The 26,231-nt window shown below is 32.7% G+C and overlaps 1 protein-coding gene across 1 annotated transcript in view; it reads left to right on the top strand.

Annotated features, from left to right (window-relative positions):
* The first annotated feature begins 5,559 nt into the window (after window positions 1-5,559).
* The window catches only part of loxhd1b (lipoxygenase homology PLAT domains 1b), a 53,916-nt gene continuing 33,244 nt past the window's right edge, over window positions 5,560-26,231 (top strand). The window contains exons 1-11 of the mRNA XM_051117313.1: window positions 5,560-6,016; window positions 7,824-8,636; window positions 11,099-11,213; window positions 12,140-12,220; window positions 12,824-13,008; window positions 13,926-14,024; window positions 15,024-15,172; window positions 22,126-22,249; window positions 22,729-22,979; window positions 24,734-24,869; window positions 24,950-25,110. Of these exons, the coding sequence (XP_050973270.1) occupies window positions 8,039-8,636; window positions 11,099-11,213; window positions 12,140-12,220; window positions 12,824-13,008; window positions 13,926-14,024; window positions 15,024-15,172; window positions 22,126-22,249; window positions 22,729-22,979; window positions 24,734-24,869; window positions 24,950-25,110 (1,899 nt within the window). The 5' untranslated portion in view covers window positions 5,560-6,016; window positions 7,824-8,038. The remainder of the gene's footprint in view (window positions 6,017-7,823; window positions 8,637-11,098; window positions 11,214-12,139; window positions 12,221-12,823; window positions 13,009-13,925; window positions 14,025-15,023; window positions 15,173-22,125; window positions 22,250-22,728; window positions 22,980-24,733; window positions 24,870-24,949; window positions 25,111-26,231) is intronic.

Below are 26,231 nucleotides of genomic sequence, written 5' to 3'. Positions count from 1 at the left end.
AAAGACACATTTCTACAGATCTGATAAAGAAACCATCTCATTTTACAGTGTGTAAATGCAAGTTTATTTACTGTCTCACCAATGGATCCTGAATGGGTGCCATCAGAATGAGAGTCGAAACAGCTGAAAAAACATCACAGTAATCCACACCACTCCAGCCCATCAGTTAACATCTTGAGAAGATGAGAGCTATGTGTTTGTAAGAAACAAATCCATCATTAAGACATTTTGAACTCAGCCCATAATCCATAATAATGCTTCCTCCAGTGAAAAAGTCACATCCAGCCACATATTTGTTTTTGCTTGTAAACGGTGCTTGATCTGTGCAGACTTCTCTCCTGATTCAGGCCAGACCACTTTTCACTGGAAGAAGCGTTATTATGGATTATGGACTTGAATTTAGGTAAAATGTCTTAATGCTGGATTTATTAAGATGTTAACTGATGGACTGGAGTGGTGTGAATTACTTGTAGATTATTGTCATGTTTTTATCAGCTGTTTGGACTTTCATTCTGATGGCACCCATTCACATCCATTGGGGTGCAAGTGATGGAATGACACATTTCTACAAATCTGATGAAGAAACAAACTCATCTGAGAGTCAGCACATTTCCAGATATATTTTTTTGGATGAACTGTTCCTTTAAATCAGATTATTTATTGGAGTGAAGCATTGGTTTTTCAGCCATATAGTCTGTAAGGATTGTTTCAGTTTGGTAGTTTGATAGTATGTTCTCTATCTGCCGACGAACTGTACACATGCGTGTTTATTTTTCCAGTAGAGTTCAGTTCAGGCGCATTAAGATCAACAAAAACAAGCCATGCAGGAAATAACCTAGCTGAGATGTTTGCATAAAAAAAACCTTTCCAGTTTCTCAGTGTGTCCTGCTTCCCAAACAGGAGATAAATAAATACTCTATGCAGTTTGGCTCTCGTAATGAGAGAAACACTTAATCACCTGATAACATACAGTCAGAATCATTGTAAAAAATGAGTTTTGGTGATGAAAACAGAAGCAGGTTTAATGATTAATGAAATATTCAGAATCATCATTGAATGTCAAGACTCTTCTGAGAAAGTTGCAGGGTTTTTTAATCTATAAATCTGCAGTGATTTGTTGTTTCTGGTCATTAGAGTCGACGAGACTCCTGGGGCCGTTTTTCCACTCGGCGCTGTGGTTGTTTTAGGCACAGATTAAGATAACAGAAGACTTCTAATCGAATGTGATTGTGTTTAATGTGAGAATCAGCAGACGTCTGTCTCACACACACACGATTAAACCCAGAGCTTCAGGCGAGGAATCTGCCAACCTTCTAATGCTTTAGTAAACAGTATTTTATGTTCAGGATACGGATGCGTTTACAGGCTTCATAAGCTGTGAGATGAAACCGTTCCCATGAAATGTTTGCTAATTACGCTTAATCTTTGTTTACTATCACAGACCAAAGCAAATATGACTGCTGCTTTCCCACCTTCATTAAAATACTGTAGATACAGTATTGATTACATTACAAGTTATTTAGCCAAGATCAGCTGTTTCATTTCTTCACTACATCAGAAAGGAAAAAATGTACTGCAAAAAAAACAGTGTTCTTCCTCAGTATTTTGTTTTGTTTAAACAAACATCCTGAAATCAAGATACATTTACATGAGAAGAAAAATGACGTAAAATAAGAAATCTTGTTTTTTGGAAAATCTATCAAAATTAATCAATGTAATCTTTTTCACATTTATTTTTTAATCAAAAATATTTAATATCTTAAGTTATTTTGCATCTTAAGAAAGTGTATTTTGATTTAAGAATGTTTAGATATTTGCACTGGAAAACGAGACAAATAGACTGAGAAAGAAAATATTTTTTGCTGCGTATTTTTGTTTAATTTTATTAATGGTACTTTTTCTTTTTTAGTTAATTACTATGTTATATAGTACAACTTGCTCCTATAATGCATCTGTGTTTATGCTGAAGTTCATATTCTCATTTCTAAGTCAAGTTTTTGCAATAGAACTACAAAAATACAATGTAGAAAAAACGTACCTTTTAAAATTAATTCTAAATAACCACTGTTTTATTCCTTGAAGCATATGTGAAATGGACAAAATAAGTTTTGTGTCCAGAACAAACCCAAAAAACATCTAAAACATTATTTATTTTATTTTATTTTATTTTATTTTATTTTATCCTTGAAGCATATGTGAAATGGACAAAATTAGTTTTACATCTAGAACATTTTAATTGAATTGAATTGAATTGAATTTAATTGAATTTTATTTTATTTTATCCTTGAAGCATATGTGAAATGGACAAAATTAGTTTTACATCTAGAACATTTTTATTTTATTTTATTTTATTTTATTTTATTTTATCCTTGAAGCATATGTGAAATGGACAAAATAAGTTTTGTGTCCAGAACAAACCCAAAAAACATCTAAAACATTATTTTATTTTATTTTATTTTATTTTATTTTATTTTATTTTATTTTATTTTATTTTATTTTATTTTATTTTATCCTTGAAGCATATGTGAAATGGACAAAATAAGTTTTGTGTCCAGAACAAACCCAAAAAACATCTAAAACATTATTTATTTTATTTTATCCTTGAAGCATATGTGAAATGGACAAAATTAGTTTTACATCTAGAACATTTTAATTGAATTGAATTGAATTGAATTGAATTGAATTTTATTTTATTTTATCCTTGAAGCATATGTGAAATGGACAAAATTAGTTTTACATCTAGAACATTTTTATTTTATTTTATTTTATTTTATCCTTAAAGCATATGTGAAATGGACAAAATAAGTTTTGTGTCCAGAACAAACCCAAAAAACATCTAAAACATTATTTTATTTTATTTTATTTTATTTTATTTTATTTTATTTTATTTTATTTTATTTTATTTTATTTTATTTTATCCTTGAAGCATATGTGAAATGGACAAAATAAGTTTTGTGTCCAGAACAAACCCAAAAAACATCTAAAACATTATTTATTTTATTTTATCCTTGAAGCATATGTGAAATGGACAAAATTAGTTTTACATCTATTTTATTTTATTTTATTTTATTTTATTTTATTTTATCCTTAAAGCATATGTGAAATGGACAAAATAAGTTTTGTGTCCAGAACAAACCCAAAAAACATTTTTATTTTATTTTATTTTATTTTATTTTATTTTATTTTATCCTTGAAGCATATGTGAAATGGACAAAATTAGTTTTGTGTCCAGAACATCTAAAACATTTTAATTGAATTTTATTTTAATTTTAGAACAAACCCAAAAACATTTTTTATTTTAATTTTATTTTATTTTATTTTATCCTTGAAGCATATGTGAAATGGACAAAATTAGTTTTGTGTCCAGAACAAACCCAAAAACATCTAAAACATTATTTATTTTATTTTATTTTATTTTATTTTATTAGAACATTTTAATTGATTTTATTTTTTTTTTATTTTATTTTATCCTTAAAGCATATGTGAAATGGACAAAATAAGTTTTGTGTCTAGAACAAACCCAAAATTTTATTTTATTTTATTTTATTTTATTTTATTTTTTTTAAATGGACAAAATTTTTGTGTTTTTATTTTATTTTATTTTATTTTATTTTATTTTATTTTATTTTATTTTATTTTATTTTATTTTATTTTATCCTTGAAGCATATGTGAAATGGACAAAATAAGTTTTGTGTCCAGAACAAACCCAAAAAACATCTCAAACATTATTTTATTTTATTTTATTGTATTTTATCCTTGAAGCATATGTGAAATGGACAAAAGTAGTTTTACATCTAGAACATTTTTATTTTTTATTTTATTTTATTTTATTTTATTTCTATACTAGACAAGTGAATATTTCCACTAGCATAGTTTTCAGTATTTCTCAGAAGATGGAATGAGGTTGATCTCAGTAATTCTGCTTAGATGTGTGTAAATGAGCAAATAAATGTCTATATAAATGTAATTCAGAGACCTTCGTGTAAAATCTTGGTGCTAAAGACAGATGAAGTAATAGTACAGATTGCTCTTATAATGCATCTGTGTTCTTGTTGATGTTCATATTCTCATTTCTAAGTCAAGTTTTTACAATAGAACCACAAAAATACAATGTAGAAAAAACTTTTAAAAACTAATTCTAAATATCCAGATGTTATATTCCTTAACATACGTGAAATAGACCAACCTAACACTTTTATTTTATTTTATTTTATTTTATTTTATTTTATTTTTTGTTTTATTTCAACTAGACAAGTGAAAACTTTCACTAGCATAGTTTTTTTGAATATTTATCAAAAGATGGAAAGAGGTTGATCTCAGTAATTCTGCTTAGATGTGTGTAAATGAGCAAAATAAATGTCTATATGAATGTAATTCAGAGACCTTCGTATAAAATTTTGGTGCTTAAAACAGATAACGCAATCTTCATTTAATGACAGTAAAAGCCTTAAAGCCTGTTTTCTAAGTTTCAGTCTATTCAGATAGTAAACAATAATTTTATGCCATGGATGGAGCATTAAAAACCACACGGTTGTTTTTCTTCAGATGGTTAAAATGTTCATTTTAATGCCTGTTTTCTATTTTTCAGGTTGTAAATGTGCAATCGTCTTGTTAGTGAAAGCTCTTCATCATTTGCTTATAATGATCCTGATGTGCGGTGTTTGTTTGTAAAGTCTTTTCATCGTCAGCTCTGTTTATATGATCATCCCCATGGATTAATGTAATAAATAATCACGAGTGTCGATGGACAAAATGTTCCCATCAGCTGCAGAGCGTTTGAAGATGCTGTTGTTTATCATCACGTTTATTTGATGTTCTTGTCCTTTACATGTTGTCTGATTTACCGGAAAAGCCAAAGCCAAACTTTATTTGTAAGTTATGAAAGTCTAAACAAACCATCTGGACTCCTGTGGATCTTACCTGTACGAGTGTCTCCATCATCTGGTGGCAAACAAGAACTGCTAGAATACAATAAATAATTAACACATGAGGATTTTCTGCTTTGAACTTGTATTTGGATTAGTTTTGCTAGTTTCATTCCCACATGATGTTATATTCCTTGAAGCATATGCGAAATGGATAAACCCAACATCTAGAACTTTTTATTTTATTTTATTTTATTTTATTTTATTTTATTTTATTTTATTTTATTTTATTTTATTTCATATTTTATTTTATCCCTGAAGCATATGTGAAATGGACAAACCCAAAGAACATTTATTTTATTTTATTTTATTTATTTAAATTTTTTGAAACATATGTGAAATAGACAAAATTAGTTTTACATCTAGAGCATTTTATATTTTATTTTATTTTACTGCTTTAAACTTGTATTTGGATTATTTGCACTAGTTTCAATCCCTAGAACTAGAACATTTATTTATTTTATTTTATTTTATTTTATTTTATTTTATTTTATTTTATTTTATTTTATCCTTGAAGCATATGCGAAATGAACAACCCCCCCAAAAAACATTATTTTATTTTATTTTATTTTATTTTATTTTATTTTATTTTATTTTATTTTATTTTATTTTATTTTATTTATTTTTTTTGAAGCATGTGTGAAATAGACAAAATCACAATGTTACATCTAAAACATTTTTTATTTTATTTTATTTTATTTTATTTTATTTTACTGCTTTAAACTTGTATTTAGATTATTTGCGCTAGTTTGGTGATTCTGGGTGATTTTGCCAGGTGCTGTACTCATAACATGACATTTAATTTATTCAGAAATTGCTGTTTCCTCATTTCTAATTGACATGATTGAAACTGAACATGTTTCTTGGGAACTTTAATTGATAATTAATTTATAGGTTTCTGGTGTGCTGCTTTTCATCCTGTCTTTAATATCCCTTTAACCTCCAGACAGACATCATCCTTCAGGAAGTGACATCATCATTACTGGAGGGAAATAAGCAGGTAGTGTCGTCAGTGTTATTTGGCTTGTGTCTCTCTAAAACTTGCACAAATCAGTTTGATAAAACAGTGAACCCCAGCTGACGTCCTCAGGTAAGAAAACTTCAATTTTTTATTTCTATCCTGCTTTTTTGTCATTGTGTAAGAAAATTAATAAAGTTTAAGTGTCTAAGCTTGAGTGTGTTTTAGTATCATTAACAGTGTTGGGGAAAGTTAATTACTTTTTAAAAGTAATGCGTTACAATATTGCGTTACACCCTAAAAAGTAACTAATTATGATACTTTTTATGTAAAGTAATGCGTTATGTTACTTTTGCGTTACTTTTTAAATCTGGGCTGGTTTGCTTGTTTGTTTGTAATATAAAAGGTTTTATTTTGGCAAATGTCAAAGCTTTTTCAGAAGAAAATGCAACAGTCTTCAGCAATAAAAAAAACAAAGCACAAATGTTAGTTTAATGTTAAACACATTTTGTGTATATTTAGTGTCGGTAGAATTTTTAAGTGTCTAAGATTGGGTGTTAGTTTAGGATGATTATTATTGTATTATGGTACTTATTAATATTTTTATTTTTTATATTTTGTTTTAATTTTAATTTGACTTTTAATGTTTTCATGTCTATTTTTTTTTACTGTAATAAAATAATTTAAAGGTCTTTATTTTATTTAGCATTCTTTTTTAACATTATTAACCTAATTGAGTATCAATATATTATTATAATGTTTATTAACATTTTATTGATTAATATACTGACATTTATTAAAATTTAGAATTAAAAAATATTCTCTTTATTTTAATTTACGTTTAAGTCGTTGACGTCCTCAGGTAAGAAAACTTCAGCTCTTTATTCAGCTGGTATTTATTAATATTTTTATTTTTTATATTTTGTTTTCATTTTAATTTTAGTTTGAGTTTTAGTGTTTTTTTTTTTTTTTTTTTTTTTTTTTATTAGTGTTTTCATATGTCTATTTAGTTTTTGTTTTACTGTAATAAAATAATTTAAAGGTCTTTATTTTATTTAGCATTCATTGTAATTATTAACCTAATTCTATGCTGTAATATTTTTAGTGCTGAGTATCATTAATATATTATTATAATGTTTTGAATTATTAACATTTTATTGATTAATATATTGGTATTTATTAAAATTTAGAATTAAAAAAGTATTTTCTTTATTTTAATTTAAGTTTAAGTCTGTCATTTAGTTGTTTTTTCTTAATTTTTTTTTAAATAATGTTTTAATTATTTTTAAATGTAGATTAGTTAATTTCAGCTTTTTTAGTAATTCAGTTAACACTCAAACTAAACAGAAATTGTCAGTTTGTCAAAATAACAAAATTCAATCAAATAAATAAATAGTCTCTTTTGCTTACCAAGCCTGCATTTATTTGATCCAAAGTACAGCAAAAACAGTAAAAATTTGAAATATTTTTGCTATTTAAAATATCTGTTTTCTATTTGAATATATATGAAAATGTAATTTATTCCTGTGATTTCAAAGCTTAATTTTTAGTCACATGATCCTTCAGAAATCATTCTAATATTCTGATTTGCTGCTCAAAAACATTTATTATTATTATTATTATTATTATTATTATGTTGAAAACAGCTGAGTAGATTTTTTTTTCATGTTTCTTTGATGAATAGAAAGTTCAGAAGAACAGCATTTATCTGAAATAGAATTTTTTTGTAACATTATAAATGTCTTTTTCGTCACTTTTGATCAATTAAAGCATGCTTGCTAAATGATAGCATTAATTCCTTTTAAACATATTTATTTAATCAGAGCAGATGTTTTAAAGTATAGTCATGTTCTGGTTTGTAATCAGAGAGTTGAAGTGCTTCAGGTTCTTACTCCAGTGTGTGTGTGTGTGTGTGTGTGTGTGTGTGTTTGACTGGCAGCTCTTGTTTACTCTGCTATCAGTCACATGATCACTGAGCGTGTCATGTTTAATGAGGCGGCTGTCATCAGGAAGGGAAACCCTGCGGCTCCTGCGCTTCACCCGCGGCCGGCTCTTCCTGGCAGGTCCGGCGAGCATCACAGGTCAGCCTCGTCGTCTTTCACCTGGACACTCACAGTCAACAGTTAAAGTTACACTGTAGTAAATAAATTAAAGATGCCCTCGAAGGAGAAAAAAACACGGCAGTCACAGGAAACCGAAGAGGAGGACGATGACGGAGAGGAGAAGAAATCAAAGTCGAGAAGGAAAGGTAAGATCAGCACTTCAGATTGTGCCACAAAGAAGAAACACAAACACGCCGAGGACACGGAATCGGTCAGCGATGCATCCGAGGTGAAGAAGAAAAAGAAAAAGAAGAAGACCTCGAAACAGGAGGACGAGGAGGTGAGGAGCAGCGAAGATGAACGCCAAAACCTTCCAGATGTGGTTCAAGTGAGCAAAAAGAGCACAAAGAAGAATCAAAACCCTGCCGAGAGCATCATGGGATCCAAAGACAAGAAGTCCAAGGACGAGGGGAAGAAGAAGAAGAAAGCTGAGAAAGAAGAATCGGAGGAGGAGGACGACGACTCCCAGAAGAAGAAGAAGAAGAAGTCCAAGAAAGGAGCCGAGGATAGTGATGATGAGGGCAAGAAGGGAAAAGGCAAGAAGAAGAAATCCAAAAACGTTGATTATGTGGAGATCTACGAGAACGAACTGAGAAATTACGAGCCTGATAAAGTGGAGAACTATGAAGATGAGTACCACAAGAAAAAAGGTAGAGCAATTCAAACATTATTAAACACTAAGTTTTATTTTCTGTTCTTGAAGGAAGTGCAACACTCCTATAAAGCTTCTTTATTAAGGGTTTCATGAAGAGCCTTTAACATGTATGAAACCACTAAAGCTCCTTTATAGTGGAAAAGAAGTTCTTTAGATGATTCAGACTATGGAAAAAATGGTTCTTTTTAGAACTGATCACTGAAAGGTTCTTTAGGGAACCTAAAATGATTCTTCTGTGTAAAAATACACATTTGGGACTTATTTTTAAGAGTGTGAAGTCATTAGACCCTTTGAAATTGAGAGTCTGAGACTGTTTTTTGACTGATTCATTACAGTGAATCAGGTAAAGAGTTATTTTATTCATGAATCAGACTCCACTGTTCACACTGTAGACTGATTGTGACTTTTAGAGTCTTTGTGAGTCTTTTTTACTGATTCATTACAAGGAATCGGTTAGAAAGTGATTTGTTCATGAGTCAGACTCCAGTGTTCACACTATACTAATTAGACTAATCCAAATTGTGAGTTTGAGACTGTGAGTCTTTTTGACTGATTCATTACAAGGAATCAGTAAGAGAGTTGTTTGTTCATGAGTCTGACTCAAGTGTTCACACTGTAGTCATTAGACTGAATTTAAATTGTGGGTTTGATAGTCTTTCTGAACCTTTTTGACTAATTCATTACAAGGAATTGGTTACAGTGTCATTTGTTCATGAATCAGACTCACAGTCATGTTCGCAGTCATTAGACCGAATTCAAATTGTGTGTTTAAGACTGTTTGTGAGTCTTTTTGACTGATTCACTGCAAGGAATTAGTTAGAGAGTCATTTGTTCATGAGTCAAACTTTACTGTACACACTGTAGTCATTTAGACTGATTCAAATTATGAGATTGAGACTGCTTGTGAGTCTTTTTGACTGATTCATTACAGTAAATCGGTTAGAGAGTCATTTGTTCATGAGTCAGACTTAATTCACACTGCAGTCATTAGACCGATTCAAATTGTGAGTTTTAAGTTTGTTAACAAGTCTTTTTGGACTGATTCATTACAAGGAATTGTTTAGAGAGTCATTTGTTCATGAGTCAGACTCCACTGTTCACACTGTAGCCATTAGACAGATTCAAATTGTGAGTTTGAGACTGTTTGTGAGTCTTTCGACTGATTCATTAAAATGAATCAGTTAGAAAGTCATTTGTTCATGAGTCAGACTCAACTGTTCAAACTGCAGTCATTAGACTGATTCAAATTGTGAGCTTTGAGACTGTTTGTGAGTCTTTTTGACTGATTCATTTCAAAGAATTGGTTAGAGAGTCATTTGTTCATGACTCAGACTCTACTGTTCACACTGTAGTCATTAGACCGATTCAAATTGTGAGTTTGAGATTATTTGTGAGTCTTTTTGACTGATTCATTAAAATGAATTGGTTAGGGATCATTTGTTTATGAGTCAGACTCAACAGTTCACACTCTGGTCATTAGACTGATTCAAATTGTGAGTTTGAGACTGTTTGTGAGTCTTTCGACTGATTCATTAAAATGAATTAGTTAGAAAGTCATTTGTTCATGAGTCAGACTCAACTGTTCACACTGTAGCCATTAGACCGATTCAGATTGTGAGTTTGAGATTATTTGTGAGTCTTTTTGACTGATACATTAAAATGAATTGGTTAGGGATCATTTGTTTATGAGTCAGACTCAACAGTTCACACTTTGGTCATTAGACTGATTCAAATTGTGAGTTTGAGACTGTTTGTGAGTCTTTTTGACTTATGCACTGAAAGGAATCAGAGAGTCATTTGTTCATGAGTAAAACTTTACTGTTCACACTGTAGTCATTAGACGGATTCAAATTATGAGTTTGAGACTGTTAACAAGTCTTTTTGACTGATTCATTACAGTTAATCGGTTGGAGAGTCATTTATTCATGAGTCATATTTCACATTACAAAAAGTAGTTATTAGATTGACATGAGTCATTTGCAAACATTATGGGAATGTTACTTCTAACTATTCCCTGAACATTCTGAAACAAGTAGTAACATTTTTTTCTTTTAAATGTTAAGCAGACTAAAATGTTTCAGAAAAATCTTCCACGAATGTTGCATAAATAATGTTTTTAGAATATTGTATTTTAATAATGTTTTGTTTTTGTTACTGGAAGAATATTTGCTTATAACTTTGACAGAACCTTTCCAAAATGTTCTGAGAACATTCCCTGTTATCGTTACAGTTATCGTTCTCGGTGTGAATGACCTTTTATGATCTGTTTTCTGATTCAGTGTCGATTACCTTGACTGTATCATGTCATGATGAGTTTTTCCTCACGTTTGTGTCATTTGGAGCGTAGTCATTGTTCAGCGGGCCGTTTCAGGCTCTTCTGCTATGGAATCTCCTCATTAATAATGCACATGATCTCCTGTATTCTGTGCTCAATCAAATCAAGCATGTTTCTCCCAGTCTATGAGGTGGTGACCATCACCGGAGACGTCAATGGAGCCGGAACGGACGCCAACGTGTTCATCACGCTCTTCGGTGACTATGGCATCACTCCCAAACTGCATCTGGCCAGCAAGTGAGTCTGTATGAAGCTGCACTGACCTGAAACTTGATTCATAATCATCTGTGTAAATAATAAATGATTTGCTGTTCGGCCTGGTTGCTACTCGTCTTATTGTTTACAGTTGCTTGTGAATATGTTATTTCTGCTGATGACATTTAACACCATCGTTCTGTCTTTCCCCGAATCCACAGCACAGACAAGAGGTATTTGAGTCTGTTCCTCTCTGATTGAGGGGAATCTAGATCTCGCTGCTGTTTGCATTTACATGCGCACATGATATTCTAGAACCTTTCATCAAGGAGCAATATTTAATTTGCATGATGATAAAGTCTGATTCAGTGAGGTTTATTGCTCTTCATAATGAAAGGCTACAATATGCATGTGCTGTACATCACTATGATGAACTGGTGTGAATCATGTGGAAATGTATAGCATTGTGCTGTAGAGAGAACATCTGCAGCGCTTTACTATTCTGTTTCCAGACACACATCATTCAGACTATAATCGAAGCTCATTTACAGAATATGTGTGTTTGTCAGCAAATGCATGATATACTGAAACTAGATATCATGCATTTTCTGAAATGTATTGTGTATGTTTTAAAGTTTACTAAGGGCATACAATGAATATATGATGAAGCATTTTCCGTAAATGGCCGTAAATTTACACTGTAAATTAGTGCATTAAAGCAATAGAGATGCAATTCACAGCCATTGTGCACATGCATTGCATTTATTCTCCAAGGTTTGACTCTTAAGGATCTATCATTTAGATTTACAACACTGCATTGCATTTATACCTCTCAGTAATATATGGACTGAATAGGATGATTGGGTTCAGGGTTTAATTTTGTCTTTAGCTTTTGAAATAAGTTAGATTATTCTGTGTTTGCAGAAATGATGATGTATGGTTATTGTTCGCATTGATATTTATTGCAGGAATCGAAGTGCTTTTGAAAAAAACAAAACCGATGTCTTTCGGATAAAAACACACAATGTCGGCCCTTTAAAAAAAGTTAGGTAAGTTGGCAAATTTTACTGTGATTTAAGGTCAGTGATAACTGAATACACAACTGAAAAACAAAAACAAATAGTTAAATATAATATATTTTTTAAACACCTTTTTTATTTTTTTTGAAGTAGTGAATAAAGAGTATTGGAGTATGTTTTACAAGAAAATACAATTTCAGGTTTTCTACTTCAAAATTACATTTTACTAATTCTTTGTAATTACCTTTAGTAATTAATTTAATTTACTAGACATTTATGATTGAAAATTATTTATATTTTTTCAGTGTAATATTTATTATAAATTTTAATTATATATTATAAAAAATAAATGTAAAATATATAAATATTATATATATATATATATATATATATATTACTATATTACTATAATGAATATGAATACAATTTTCTCAATCTTCTGCTTAAATACTTGAAATTAGCCTTGTAAATAAATATAAATTATGCCTATATATGAATTATATAATCATGAACTAGTTTCAGTATTATTTTGGAGCAGTGTAAAATAATAGTTAAAGAAGTAGTTGTGTGTGACTTTTAGTAGTAGTGTAGTCAATCTGAGCAGAGTGTCGGTCCGTTCTGTGTTTTTGTCAGGATTGAGCATGATAACACGGGTCTGAACGCCAGCTGGTTTCTGGACCGGGTCGTGGTCACAGACATGAACCGACCGCATTTACGCTTCTACTTCGCCTGCAACAACTGGCTGAGCATGACCGAAGGTGACAGCCTGTTCGTCCGAGACCTACTGGGAAGCCTGGACCCCATGGACATGCCTAAATGTGAGAATTTTATCTTTTATGTCATCTTTAAGAGTCTTGGACTATAGAGAAAAGTTGTGAAATTCCTTGAGTCATGTCAAGTTGTATCAATTTCATGATTTTCTCTATAAGCCTGTTGATCAAATACTGGAAGTAATGGCTAAAACAAATTATTTTCTTGAAACATTCCAAAATAATATTTTATAAATTTTAAATATATGCTAAATATATTTTGTATTCAGTGCTTAATGTACAGAAAATGTATCAAAATCAAAAATCAATATATATATTGGGTGCTAGTTATCATGCATTTTCTTAAATGTATTGTGTATGTTTTTAAAGTGTACTAAGGGCATACAATGAATATATCATTAAGCATTTTTAAAGTCCGTAACTTTACATTAGTGCATTAAAGCAATAGAGATGCAATGCACAGCCACTGTGCACATAAATTGCATTTATTCTCCAAGGTTTGTACTGTAAGTGTTTATGCTTGTATATAATGAAAGATCTGTCATTAGATTTACAACATTGCATTGCATTTATACCTCTCATTAATATGTGGACTGAATAGGATGATTGGGTTCAGGGTTTGATTTTGTCTTTAGCTTTTGAATCAAGTTAGATGATTCTGTGTTTGCAGAAATTATATTTATATATTTTAAATATATGCTAAATATATTTTGTATTCAGTGCTCAATGTACAGAAAATGTATCAAAAATATAAAAAATGTACTGATAGAAAATGTATATTTACATAAATATATTTAAAAATAAATATATTAAATCTTATTTTTTTCTTTCGTTTAAAGAAATATTCTTTTCGTTTATCCACAGTTTAAACATATTTGACCTCCAGAATTGCTGCTTTCAGCTAATTAATGGTTTGCTTTTATATTGCATCCTACGTCTTTACTGTGCTTTTTTTTTTTTGGCAGATAATAAATATGTTGTGAGCGTGTTTACGGCTGATGTGAAAGGCAGCGGGACAGATGCTGATGTCTTCCTCAACATTTTTGGGGAAAATGGTGATACGGGTAATAAAGATGTGTTACTATATAAGAAGTATTGCTATAAAAAATAATAAAATATTTAAAAAATATATATAAAATATGTTTAAATATGTAATCTATAATGTATACATTTTTTAATGTTTACAAAATGAAGCTATATCCACATGGTGTTCCCTTGTGAAAAAGAATTGTGCTTGATTAATAATGAATGTGCATTAGTGTACATCAAATCCTAAAAGTATATGTTTAAAATACTGTACTTGCAGATCATATAACATTAATGAAATAAAATAAATTAAATAAACTTTTAAAAAGTGCACTTTGTAATAATGTCAAATTAAAAGTTTCACTTTAAAGTACATTTAAAATCATTGTTTTAATAATATTTTTTTCATGCAGCCTTATGTCTCTCATGAGTATGTACGCTTTTAGTATGCAAGTATGCTTTAAAGAAGTACTTATTTTAATGTTTTGACTAACATACTTAACACATGAAGTGCTTGATTTTAATTTTAACATTTAAAGATAATATATTTTAAATGCACTAAATTGCAGCTTCATCATTTCCGATGTGTAATTACAAATATACTCAAATACACAACAACAGTTGTCAACAGGAATGACATATATTGTAGTTTAGCATAAATGTTTGTCAGTACTTTAACTATATTTCAAGGACAATACAAATAATTATGAATTTACATATAAACAAACGTAAAAGTGGGTCAAAAGCACTCTAAAGTTATGCTAACTGCATTTAATATAAATTTAAACTATTACATTTTAATTTAATTGTAAATAATATGCAGTTAAGTGTCCAAAAACAGTGCTTTCAGTTTTTTAGAATATGCTAAAGGGTTGATTAGCTCTTGATGTCCAGTGTATTACCTGGTTCCTGAGGAATTGGCTGGTTTTAAGTGTTCATAATCTAAGCATGTCCTCAACAACACACAGACACTGAGTTTATGAATTTTGCATTTAATATCCAGTGGCATTAATATATGTTGTTTTTATTTCCCAAAGGAGAGAGAAGACTAGACAATGATAAAAACAACTTTGAGAGGGGAACTGAAGACAAGTTCACCATAGAGGCTCCAAACCTGGGCAGAGTTAGGAAAATCACCATCGGACACAACAACAAGGGCTCTTCGGCTGGATGGTTTGTGGAAAAGGTACAAACTCAGTCATAACTCAACAAAGATTTTTACAGACTCTTTAGAATATAATACAGACTCAGAGAGCGTTTGCTGTAATCAACTCACATAAACACACGCCTCAGTACTTTTGTCTTGTTTTCCAGTACAAATATCTGAATATCCTTAAATGAAGGTATGTTTACTGAAGAAGCAAAATGACTTTGATATTAAGTTTTCTTTTCTGAAAAATACATCTAAATGAAGTTTGTTTTTGCTTAAAACAAGATCAAATCACATGACTAACAGAGGACATGACTGGCAAAACTACAGAACTGAAGACATGAAAATATTAAACTGTACAAAACAATAAACTCCCATTTGTTCTTTTTACATTGACTATCACTCTATATAGACTAATACAAACAGATACAACAATAAATTCTCAAATATTTATTACAATATATACTGATAAATGTAAGATTGAATTCAATGGTATGAGATGACTGGGTGCTTTCAACTCATTTCCTCTTGAACTGTCAGCAACTTCAAATACAGTGAATTAAGCTCCATCATAATGCACAATGTTTCCATCTAACATGTATTTTAAGCTGCAGCTCGTCATATTAATGGAGTGTTTCACTATAGGAGTAAACCGGTTGCCTCACCTTAATATGTTCGTAGATTCGTGTACGATCTTTGGAATGGAAATTCTTACTTTTTTTGTTTATTTCAATTAATGTCATCAAACTAGGGAGCTAAGCCAGCAGTAGTACTGACAGTGTCGTGTAAACATGGCTGAAGACGCAAAAAGCGGAGGAACCGACAAATCGATTCAATGGAGTGAGTCTTTTACACTGAAACCGCTCTGATTGATTCAAACTCAAACTTAATTCACTAAAACTGATCAAAAGAGCCATTAACTTCGACAACGCTTATGATTTTAAAAAGCACGTAATGATGGTTGAAACAGAGCTTTCCGAAACTCTGAATCAGCTACACCATTGCAACGCAAAATGATTACCTGTTTTGATACGCTTCAATCAGATCGAGAATCGTTTGATTCATATCGGAACTTCACACAAAGGAAGAAGAAATACAGTTTTTTAATAGCTTTAGGACTGACAGAACTTTGGATAGTTGCCATAAACTTGTCTAAATCAGCTGTGAACAATAAAAAGTATGAACCAGCAAACATTTGCTTATAAATGTGAATGGGGATTTTGGAACGGGTATCGCGAATTATTTAGATCTGAACTTCGGAACTTCATTTGATTTAGATCAAATGAAGTTCATTTGATTTAGATCTGAACTTCTGAACTTCATTTGATTTAGATCGGAAGTTTGGAGCGGCTGGGTTCGCGAATCATTTCACGAATTGAATGATTTGCGATCCATGCTCCTATGTCTCCATATGAAATTATGGTTTGAGAGTTCGCGGACCATGAATCATTTGATTTAGATCGGAACTTTAGAGCTGGTTCATGAATCTTTTGATTCAGATTTGAAGTTCGGAGCGGGTTCGCGAATCATTCGAAGTCTCGAAATGATGGTTTACGAATCATTCAGATCAGAAGTTCAGATCGCGAATCATTTCATTAGATTGAAACTTTGCAGGTTCGCAAATCATATTTAGATCGGAACTTTAGAGCGGGTTTGTGAATCTTTTGATTCAGATCCGAACTCCGAAGCGGGTTTGCGAATCATGAGTTAGATTCGAAGTTTGGAGCGGGTTCGCGAATCATTCAGTGAATTGAATGATTCGTGATTCGTGATCCGTGCTCCGTCTCGATATGAAATACTGGTTTGCGAATCATTATTCAGATTGGGAGTTCTGAGCGAGTTTGCGAATCATGATTCAGATTCGAAGTTCGGAGCGGGTTCGCAAATCATTTGATTCAAAGTCGAATTTGGATCGGGTTCGCGTATAATTTCGTGAATTGAATGATTCGCGACCCCCGCTCCTTCTCGATATGAAATGATGGTTTGCGAATCCTTCAGATCAGAGGTTCAGATCGCGAATCATTTCATTAAATCGAAACTTTGCAGCGGGTTTTGCGAATCATATTTAGATCAGAACTTTAGAGCGGGTTCGTGAATCTTTTGATTCAGATCTGAACTCCAAAGCGGGTTTGCGAATCATGAGTTAGATTCGAAGTTCGGAGCGGGTTTGCGAATCATTCAGTGAATTGAATGATTCGTGATTCGCGATCCGTGCTCCGTCTCGATATGAAATACTGGTTTGCGAATCATTATTCTGATTGGGAGTTCTGAGCGAGTTTGCGAATCATGATTCAGATTCGAAGTTCGGAGCGGGTTCGCAAATCATTTCATACAAAGTCTAATTTGGATCGGGTTCGCATATAATTTCGTGAATTGAATGATTCACAACCCGCGCACTATGGAAGCAGATTAGACTCATTAATAATTCACGCAAAAGACACGATGCACACATGCGTGTCCCAATTCACATGCATGAAACCCAATGCACATGCACGAAAACAATATATATATATATATATATATTCATATATTCACAAAAACCAATTCACGTGCACAAAATAAAAATATAAATTCATAAAATACGTTTTACAAATTGCAAAACACAATTCACAGATTTACAACTGTGTACAACAATTTTGAATGTTTAAAAATCACGAGTGTATCACGGACTGTGAGTGTGTGAACAGCCTTTTTTGCGTGTGTATTTTTTAGACTTGCGTGTGTGTTTTTGAGACTTTCCTGGCAGCGAACTCCTCCCACGTGGGTCACTCGTACTCTTTAGCCAATCAGATTTGAGCCTGTCGATCGACCAATCATAACCCGCTGTGGGCGTTCCTACCCCACTTTACGTCATCAGCGCGAGTCCATAGTTCCAGTTACGATTCATCTGTTGATTGTCTCATTTAAGATAACTAGTCTGGTAAAGGTGTATTGTTTTATCTTGCATGCTTAAAAATTGAAGATAAAATCGGTCGTTTAGACACACTCGTTAACGTGACAAGTGTAAGCCAGCGGCTGCTGTGAAAACAGATAGTGTTGCCAAAGATGCAGCTGTTTTGTGTTAGCCACAATGTCCTGTATATTGGCCAAAATGAAGAAAGAATTCTGTTCATTGCCATGTTTTTGTTTAGCAACGCTGGGTGGACACCTCCCAGTCTAGATCCCACTTAGCACTGACCCTGCCTTTATTATCATAGCTTTATGTAATGATGAATAGACCCCATGAGAACTCAGTGTATGAATAACAGTGTGTTTGTACTAACCATTTGTGCAACTGGATGTAGTGTTTAATTAAAACACACTAATAATTTTCCTTGCATTTTCCAGGATTTAAACACTTTGGAACAACATCTGAATGACAGTTACAGACCTCATCATTCACATGAATCATTATCTCTTTTATCCACTTTACCTTTATGCATTCATTTCTTAATGTAATCAACATTAATTTACTTTTTTCATATTATATTACTATGATTAACCATGTTTAATCTTATGTTGAGTTGTGATATAAAAATCTTTGAGATTACAGTACACAAGATGATGTTGGTTAGCAGCAATTGTATTTGCTTGGTAACAGTTGTGGAACTTATGCTGGTCAGACAAAGACTGGTCATAAAAAGGAATGCAGCAAAGATTATTCAGTAAATTTTATTCAAGTTCTGACTTGTTTTGAATGTTTTAATTCTGACATAAAACCAGAACAATGCATAACAAAGCTTTTTTGCTTAACAAATACAAAGTCAAAGGGTACCATTCTAAAAGAAATGTAGTAATAATGCATGACTTAAAAATCAGTTGAAACTGTCAAAATGGAGGAGTTGCAACATGACTGTTTTGAAAGAGTTACAGTTCCAAATGAAACTTCTAGATTCACATCACCTCATAATTTGTGGCAGAGGCTGAATTAGGAGCAGCAGGGTCATGGGTGTCTCAGCAGCTAATTGTACATCATCAGCCTCACAATTCTGAAATAAATAGTATCTGCAGGCTGCAGCATAAACAAACTTAAATAAAATTTACATGGTTTACAATGTGTGCATGTTATTACATCGTCATCAGCTGAATGCGTGCCATCGCAGGACTTGAGACACAAGACAAGCTCCGCTCTGACAGCTCTTTCCTGTCTTAAATAAAAACAAAAACACAAGAGACTGCTTGAAAAAAATCCAAAATTATATTTTCATAATCTTCTATTTATGTAATTAAATATCCCATCTGTCAAAACCTTATTTTATGCTTTACATTGAGTTTACAATCTTAATATCTTAATGTGGTATGGTATCCACGTGAATGATTCTTTATTAAATAAACATAACAATCGATAAATATTAAAACACACTCTGAACTAAGCAGCTGTTGGCTTACACTGGTCACGTTAACGACTGTCTAAATGACCGATTTTACTTCCAAATTTTAATTAAGCATGCAATATAAAACAATACATCTTTACTAGACTAGTTATCTTAAATGAGACGATCAACAGCTGAATCATAAATGGAACTATGGACTCGCACTGATGACGTGACATAAGGTAGGCACGCCCACAGCGGGTTATGACTGGTCGATCGACAGGCTCAAATCTGATTAGCTAAAGAGTACAAGTGACCCGCGTTGGAGGAGTTCGCTGCCAGGAAAGTAGGGATGGGCGATACCTCATATTTTATTTTCGATCCGATACCGATATTTTCAAGCCAAGTATCGTCGATATCAATACCGATACCGATACCTCTAAACTAAACTGATCTTTTAGATTATTAAAAGAATAAAATCAGTAATTATACTTACTTAACATTATATTTGAAAGTCATGTGTTTTAAACATTTCATAAGTGTTTTTTTTTCCCTTTTTTTTTTTTTGATAACACTGTCAGAAATAAAATGTACTAAAATTTTGTATTTTAGCTCTTTACTGGGCAGTAACCTCAAAGGTGCACCTTTCTTTACCCCTAAAAGCCAGGGAGCATACTAGTACCATACAAGTACACACATATTAAGGGTAGATAAGGTACAAAGGTGTACCTTGGAGGGTACTTGATGAAAAACAACCATGGTGTTACATAAGTACTAAAATGTATAATAATAATAATAATAATTAGTAGTAGTATTATTATTAGTAGTATTATTAATTATTATTACCATGGTTTTTGCTGCAAATATTATGCTTGAAATAATGTTCCTGTAGTGTTAACCATGGTAAAAGGAAGCAAGCCAAAAGAGAGAGTGTTAACCATGGTAAATTTTTTGTTACTGCAGTTTTACTACAAATACTGTGGTTACTGTAGCAAAACTGTTTGTGTGTGTGTGTGTGTGTGTGTGTGTGCGTGTGTGTGTGTGTGTAAAAAGCTGCCAGGTCAAACTTTAGCACAAGTTGTTTCTTACAGACAGCGATTACAGGATATAATAACCAATCTGAACTTTTAACAACCAGTTTAAATAAATTTACTTACACAAACTAACAGTAAAAACAGCAAGATTGGGAAAATTAACAATTAAAATAACTATTTTCTGTTTTAATATACTTTGAAAAATGTAATTTAAAAAGCATCTGTGACCAAAGCTGAATTTTCAACATCATTACTCCAGTCTTCGGTTTCACATGATCCTTCAGAAATCATTCTAATATACTTTGCTACTCAAGAAACTTTTTTTTTTTTAAATAATGCTTTATTATTTCAATGCCATGAGAACAAGAGGAAGAAACATAATTTCCGATTATTATCAATGTTGAATGAAGCGTCAGCAGCGAACACTATCTGTGATTGGTTGGTTCTGACTTTCAGCATTTGCGTGTGTTCCGATGAGCAGGAGAAATAGTTCTATCCTACACAATACTTCTTTAATAGTCTGTTGTTCCTCTTAGAGGCTTATTTTATGCACCAAACTTCTTGTTAAATAAATAAAATTAATGGTTAAAAATGCACTTAGAATCGATATTTTTATGTGAGGATCGATCCTTTCGATACAACGTCAGTATCGAAAGTATCGATATTTCAGGATCGATCCGCCCATCCCTACAGGAAAGTCTCAAAAACACACACGCAAGTCTAAAAAATACACACGCAAAAAAGGCTATTCACACACTCACAGTCCGTGATACACTCGTGATTTTTTAAACATTCAAAATTGTTGTACACCGTTGTAAATCTGTGAATTGTGTTTTTGCAATTTGTGAAACGTATTTTATGAATTTATATTCTTATTTTGTGCACGTGAATTGTTTTTGTGAATATATATATATTTTCGTGCACGTGAATTGGGTTTCGTGCATGTGAATTGGGACACGCATGTGTGCATCGTGTCTTTTGCGTTATTAATGAGTCTAATCTGCTTCCATAGCGCTCCTTCTCGATATGGAATGATGGTTCGCGAATCATTCAGATAGGGAGGTCGAAGCACAGATCGCGAATCATTTGATTTAGATCGAAAGTTCTCAGCGGGTTCGTGAATCTTTGGTTTTAGATCCGAAGTTCGGAGTGGGGTGTTGAATCTTTTCCAAATTGAATGAACGCGATCCATCCTCCGAAGTCTCGATATGAAATTATGGTTTGCGAATCATTATTCAGATCGGGAGTTCGGAGCGCGAATCATTTGATTTAGATCGGGACTTTAGAGCGGGTTTGTGAATCTTTTGATTCAGATCCGAACTTCGGAGTGGGTTCGCGAATCATTTCGCAAATTAAATGGAAATCCGCGCTCCGAAGTCCCGAATCTTTTGATTTCAGGCTAGGCTTTCTCAAGCTGACACCATCGTTTTTCTTGAACTATTTCATCCTGTTGTAGAGCCGTACTCCACCTCACATCACATCTCTCAGGATGAGGTCATCCTCGTCACCTTATCCACGCTGAAAGGAAACACCGCACTACTCTACAGGATTAGTTTTCCTGCTGATGAGAGCCGCCGCCTCAGATAGATATGCACATAGATTGTTCACACGGACACCAACATGAAACCCAGCGTTCACCTCTGGCTGTCTGCTTTTATTTCAGGTCATAGTGGATGATTTGGGAAACAAGGCTGTGTACGAGTTTCCCATCAGCCGCTGGTTTGCCATTGATGAGGATGATGGGAAGATACAGAGAGATGTTCTGGTTGGAGGCAGTCAACCCACCGGTAAACATTGCCACAACTAGTATACAACCTTCAGAAAAACCAACATCTGCATCTTACAAAAGATTTCTATTTCAAATAAATGCTGTTTTTTTTTTTTAACTTTGTGAATCCTGAAAAATAAAGTGTATCATAGTTTCCACAAAAATATTGTGCAGCACAACTGTTTTTAACATTGCTAAAAATCAGAAATGTTTGTTGAGCAGCAAATCAGCAAATTACAATGATTTCTGACGGATCATGTGACACTGAAGACTGGAGTAATGATGCTGAAAATTCAGCTTTGATCACAGAAATAAATTACATTTTAACAGATATTCACATAGAAAACAGCTATTCTAAATATTTCACATTTTTACTGTACTTTTGATCAAATAAATGCAGCCTTGTTGAGCAGATGGGGCTTTTTAAAAAAAAAAAAAAAAACCCTAAAAGCTCTTATTTTAAAAATCAGACTTACTCATTATAACTGTGTTTTGTAGGCATTGTGTACAATGTTCAGGTGGTGACGGGGAACATCAGAGGTGCAGGTACCAACTCCAAAATCCACATGATCATGCACGGCTCCAAAGGCCTGAAGAACAGCGGCAAGATCTTCCTGGAGGGAGGGAAGTTCGAGCGCGGCCTGACCGACATCTTTAACGTGGAGATTGCAGCACTGCTCAGTCCGCTCAGCCGAGTCACGATCGGTCACGATAATGGAGGCGTCAATAGCGGCTGGTACTGCGACAAGGTCAAATCCCTGTCCTCCATTTGGTTCATTTCATGGGTCACCTTTGGTTAAACTTCACTGTTATCATAGTAAATAATTTTAATTTGTCATTTAGTTTAAAACCAAAACCAGTGTTTTTATGCACTGGTTGATTTTGAGATTTTGGTCTGTTTTGCTTCCATATCATGTGTCTTCTTTCAGAATAGTGGAAAGAAAACATCCAAAATACACATTTAGTGTTTTTTTTTTTTTTTTTTTACAGACTTTTATTCCTCTTTATATTCTGAAGATTTGTTCATATAGCACTTACAAAGCATTTTATTCCTAAAATATATTTGTTTTTCCTACAGAAGCTTGTTTCTGCCACAGGATCAAAATAAAACTGTAAATAAAAAAAGTAATTGCGACTTTATCTCATAATTGAGAATTTATATAGTTTATATCTCACAATTTTCTTTTTTTCTTGGAATTCTGAGGAAAAATACAATAATTGTGAGACATAAACTCACAACTGCAAGAAAAAGTCATTACTGCAAAATATAAACTTAAAAATGCCAGCTATAAACCAAGAATTACAATAAAAACACTGAACTGTGATGAAAAAGTCAGAATTGCAAGATTAAAACTTAATTGCAAGAAAAAGTCAGAACTGTGAGTATATATCTGGCAATTCTGAGTGCAATAATCTTGAACTGAAAGATCTAAGACTTTTTCTATGTAAAAGGGCACTCTAAAATGTGCAGTTTTACTGTATTGGGGGGGTCCGGGGGGGTTCGAAAACCAATCAGTATCTGGTGTCGACATCAGCAAACCGCTCACCCACACGACGCCATACACGCTGTCTGCCCAGTACAGTGAAAACCGGGATTCATCCATGAAGAAAACACCTCGCTCTCCAAAATGCCAGACGCCATCGAATGTGACCCTGATGAGGACAACAAGCATGCAGATGAGCTTCCCTGAGACGGTTTCTGACAGTTTGTGCAGAAATTCTTTGGTTATGCAAACGATTGTTGCAGCAGCTGTCCGGGTGGCTGGTCTCAGACGATCTTGGAGGTGAAGATGCTGGATATGGAGGTCCTGGGCTGGTGCGGTTACACATGGTCTGCGGTTGTGAGGCCGGTTGGATGTACTGCCAAATTCTCTGAAACGCCTTTGGAGACGGATTATGGTAGAGAAATGAACGTTCAATTCACGGGAAACAGCTCTGGTGGACATTCCTGCAGTCAGCTTGCCAATTGCACGCTCCCTCAAAACTTGCAACATCTATGGCATTGTACTGTGTGATAAAACTGCACATTTTAAAGTGGCCTTATATTGTGGCCAGCCTAAGGCACACCTGTGCAATAATCATGCTGTCTAATCAGCATCTTGATATGCCACACCTGTGAGGTGGATGGATTATCTCGGCAAAGGAGAAGTTCTCACTAACACAGATTTAGACAGATTTGTGAACAATGTTTGAGTGAAACAGGCCTTTTGTGTACATAGAAAAAGTCTTAGATCTTTGAGTTCAGGTCATGAAAAATGGGGGCAAAAACAAAAGTGTTTATAATTTTGGTCAGTGTATTTAATATTTAATTAGATACTGCCTTATTTGCATATTTAAACATGACATTTCAGAGAACTCGTAATACAAAAGAGTTGTCTTAATGTACTCTGTTTAATCAACTGGGAAATTCTGATCATATATATTAGTTAAAATATTTTCCCTTATTCACCTGTGCTGTCCTAACCTTAAAATGCTTATTTTGTCTGTTTTTTGTGTGTTGTAGGTGGTCATTTTCTGTCCGTTCACTGGCATCGAGCAGACGTTCCCCTGCTCTAAATGGCTGGATGAGGACGAGGGCGATGGGCTCATCGAGAGGGAACTGTATGAAATGGTGTCGCTCAGGCAGAAGAGGCAAAAAAGTGAGTATTGCTCATAAATGTGAGACAGAAACAGTTTGTAGGGTTTTTTTTTTAGGTTAAACAGATCACCTGCTTTTCAGAGCATCCCTGGTCTCTCTGGATCTGGACGTCAGATCTTCCAGGAGCAGGAACAGACGCGGCCGTCTTATTCCAGATATACGGCGAGAAGGGCAAGTCGGACGAGATGAGACTCGACAACAAAACCGATAACTTTGAACAGGGCCAGCTGGACAAGTTCATGGTAAATCTGACATTTTAAGGATATAAACACGTGATTTGGGGAGATGTTACCAAATGGCAGGCCAATTTTTAATGTTTTAAAATAAATACAAATGGATGGCTATACACAATTTTTAAAGATTAGTTTTACATTTTAACATTTCTTTTCACTATTAAAGGTTGATACATCTAATTAAAAATTCTTAAATTGAGTTCATTTTCATACCACAAATATTTGTATTTAAATCTAAACTACATTTTGTGATTGAAAATATTTTCTTATACCAGTGTTATTTTAGTATCTCTAAGATAATATTAAAAATTAATTAATTATTAATATATATATTTTTATTTTCTGTTTACATTTTAAGTTTAGTTTAGCTTGTTTTTGTCTTTTATATTCTTATATTTTAATGTCTATAATGTTTTTTATGGTTTTAGTTTTAGTTAACTGTAATAACCTAGCAAAAGAACATTATATGAAGTATATGAAAATCATTTTTATTATTGTATTTTTATTTCATTTTAAATTATTTATTTTAATTGTACATTGTTATGATTTAATACATTTGTGTATTGTTTTATTTTGATTTGTTCTAATTTTAAGGCTATTAATTTTTATTTTTGCATTTTAATTGTTTTAATGTTAAAATCATATATATATATATATATTTACTGTGCAAAAGTTTTAGGCCACTAGTATTTTCACCAGCTAAAAAATGGTTTAAAGTCAGTTATTTCTATCTTTTGCTGTAGTGTGTCAGTAAAAAATATTGGTTTACCTTTCCAAACATTCTGTTTGCCATTAATTGTAATAATCTAGTGAGATTTTTGTTTGCACAAGGAGTCTGACAACAGCCAGTGCTCCACACAGACATCTGATCTCACCATCATCCAGTCTTCCTGGAATGACATGAAGACACAGAACAAACTGAAACAAGAGTAAATCCAGAAGAACTGTGGCAACGTCTCCAAGATGCTTCAAGAGACCTACCTGCAAAGCTACCTGAAAAATTTTGCGCAAGTGCACCTAGGGCAAAAGCTGCTGTAAACACAAAGAGTGGTCGCACCAAATGTTGATTTCATTTAGTTAATAGAAGGTAGTTGATAAAGAAAATCTATTTATGACAGCATCATCATTTT

The sequence above is a fragment of the Labeo rohita genome, chromosome 8 (genome assembly GCF_022985175.1).
Source record: "Labeo rohita strain BAU-BD-2019 chromosome 8, IGBB_LRoh.1.0, whole genome shotgun sequence".
Lineage (NCBI taxonomy): Eukaryota > Metazoa > Chordata > Actinopteri > Cypriniformes > Cyprinidae > Labeo > Labeo rohita.
Note: the sequence above shows the minus strand (reverse complement) of the source record. Positions and strands in the feature narration are given on the sequence as shown.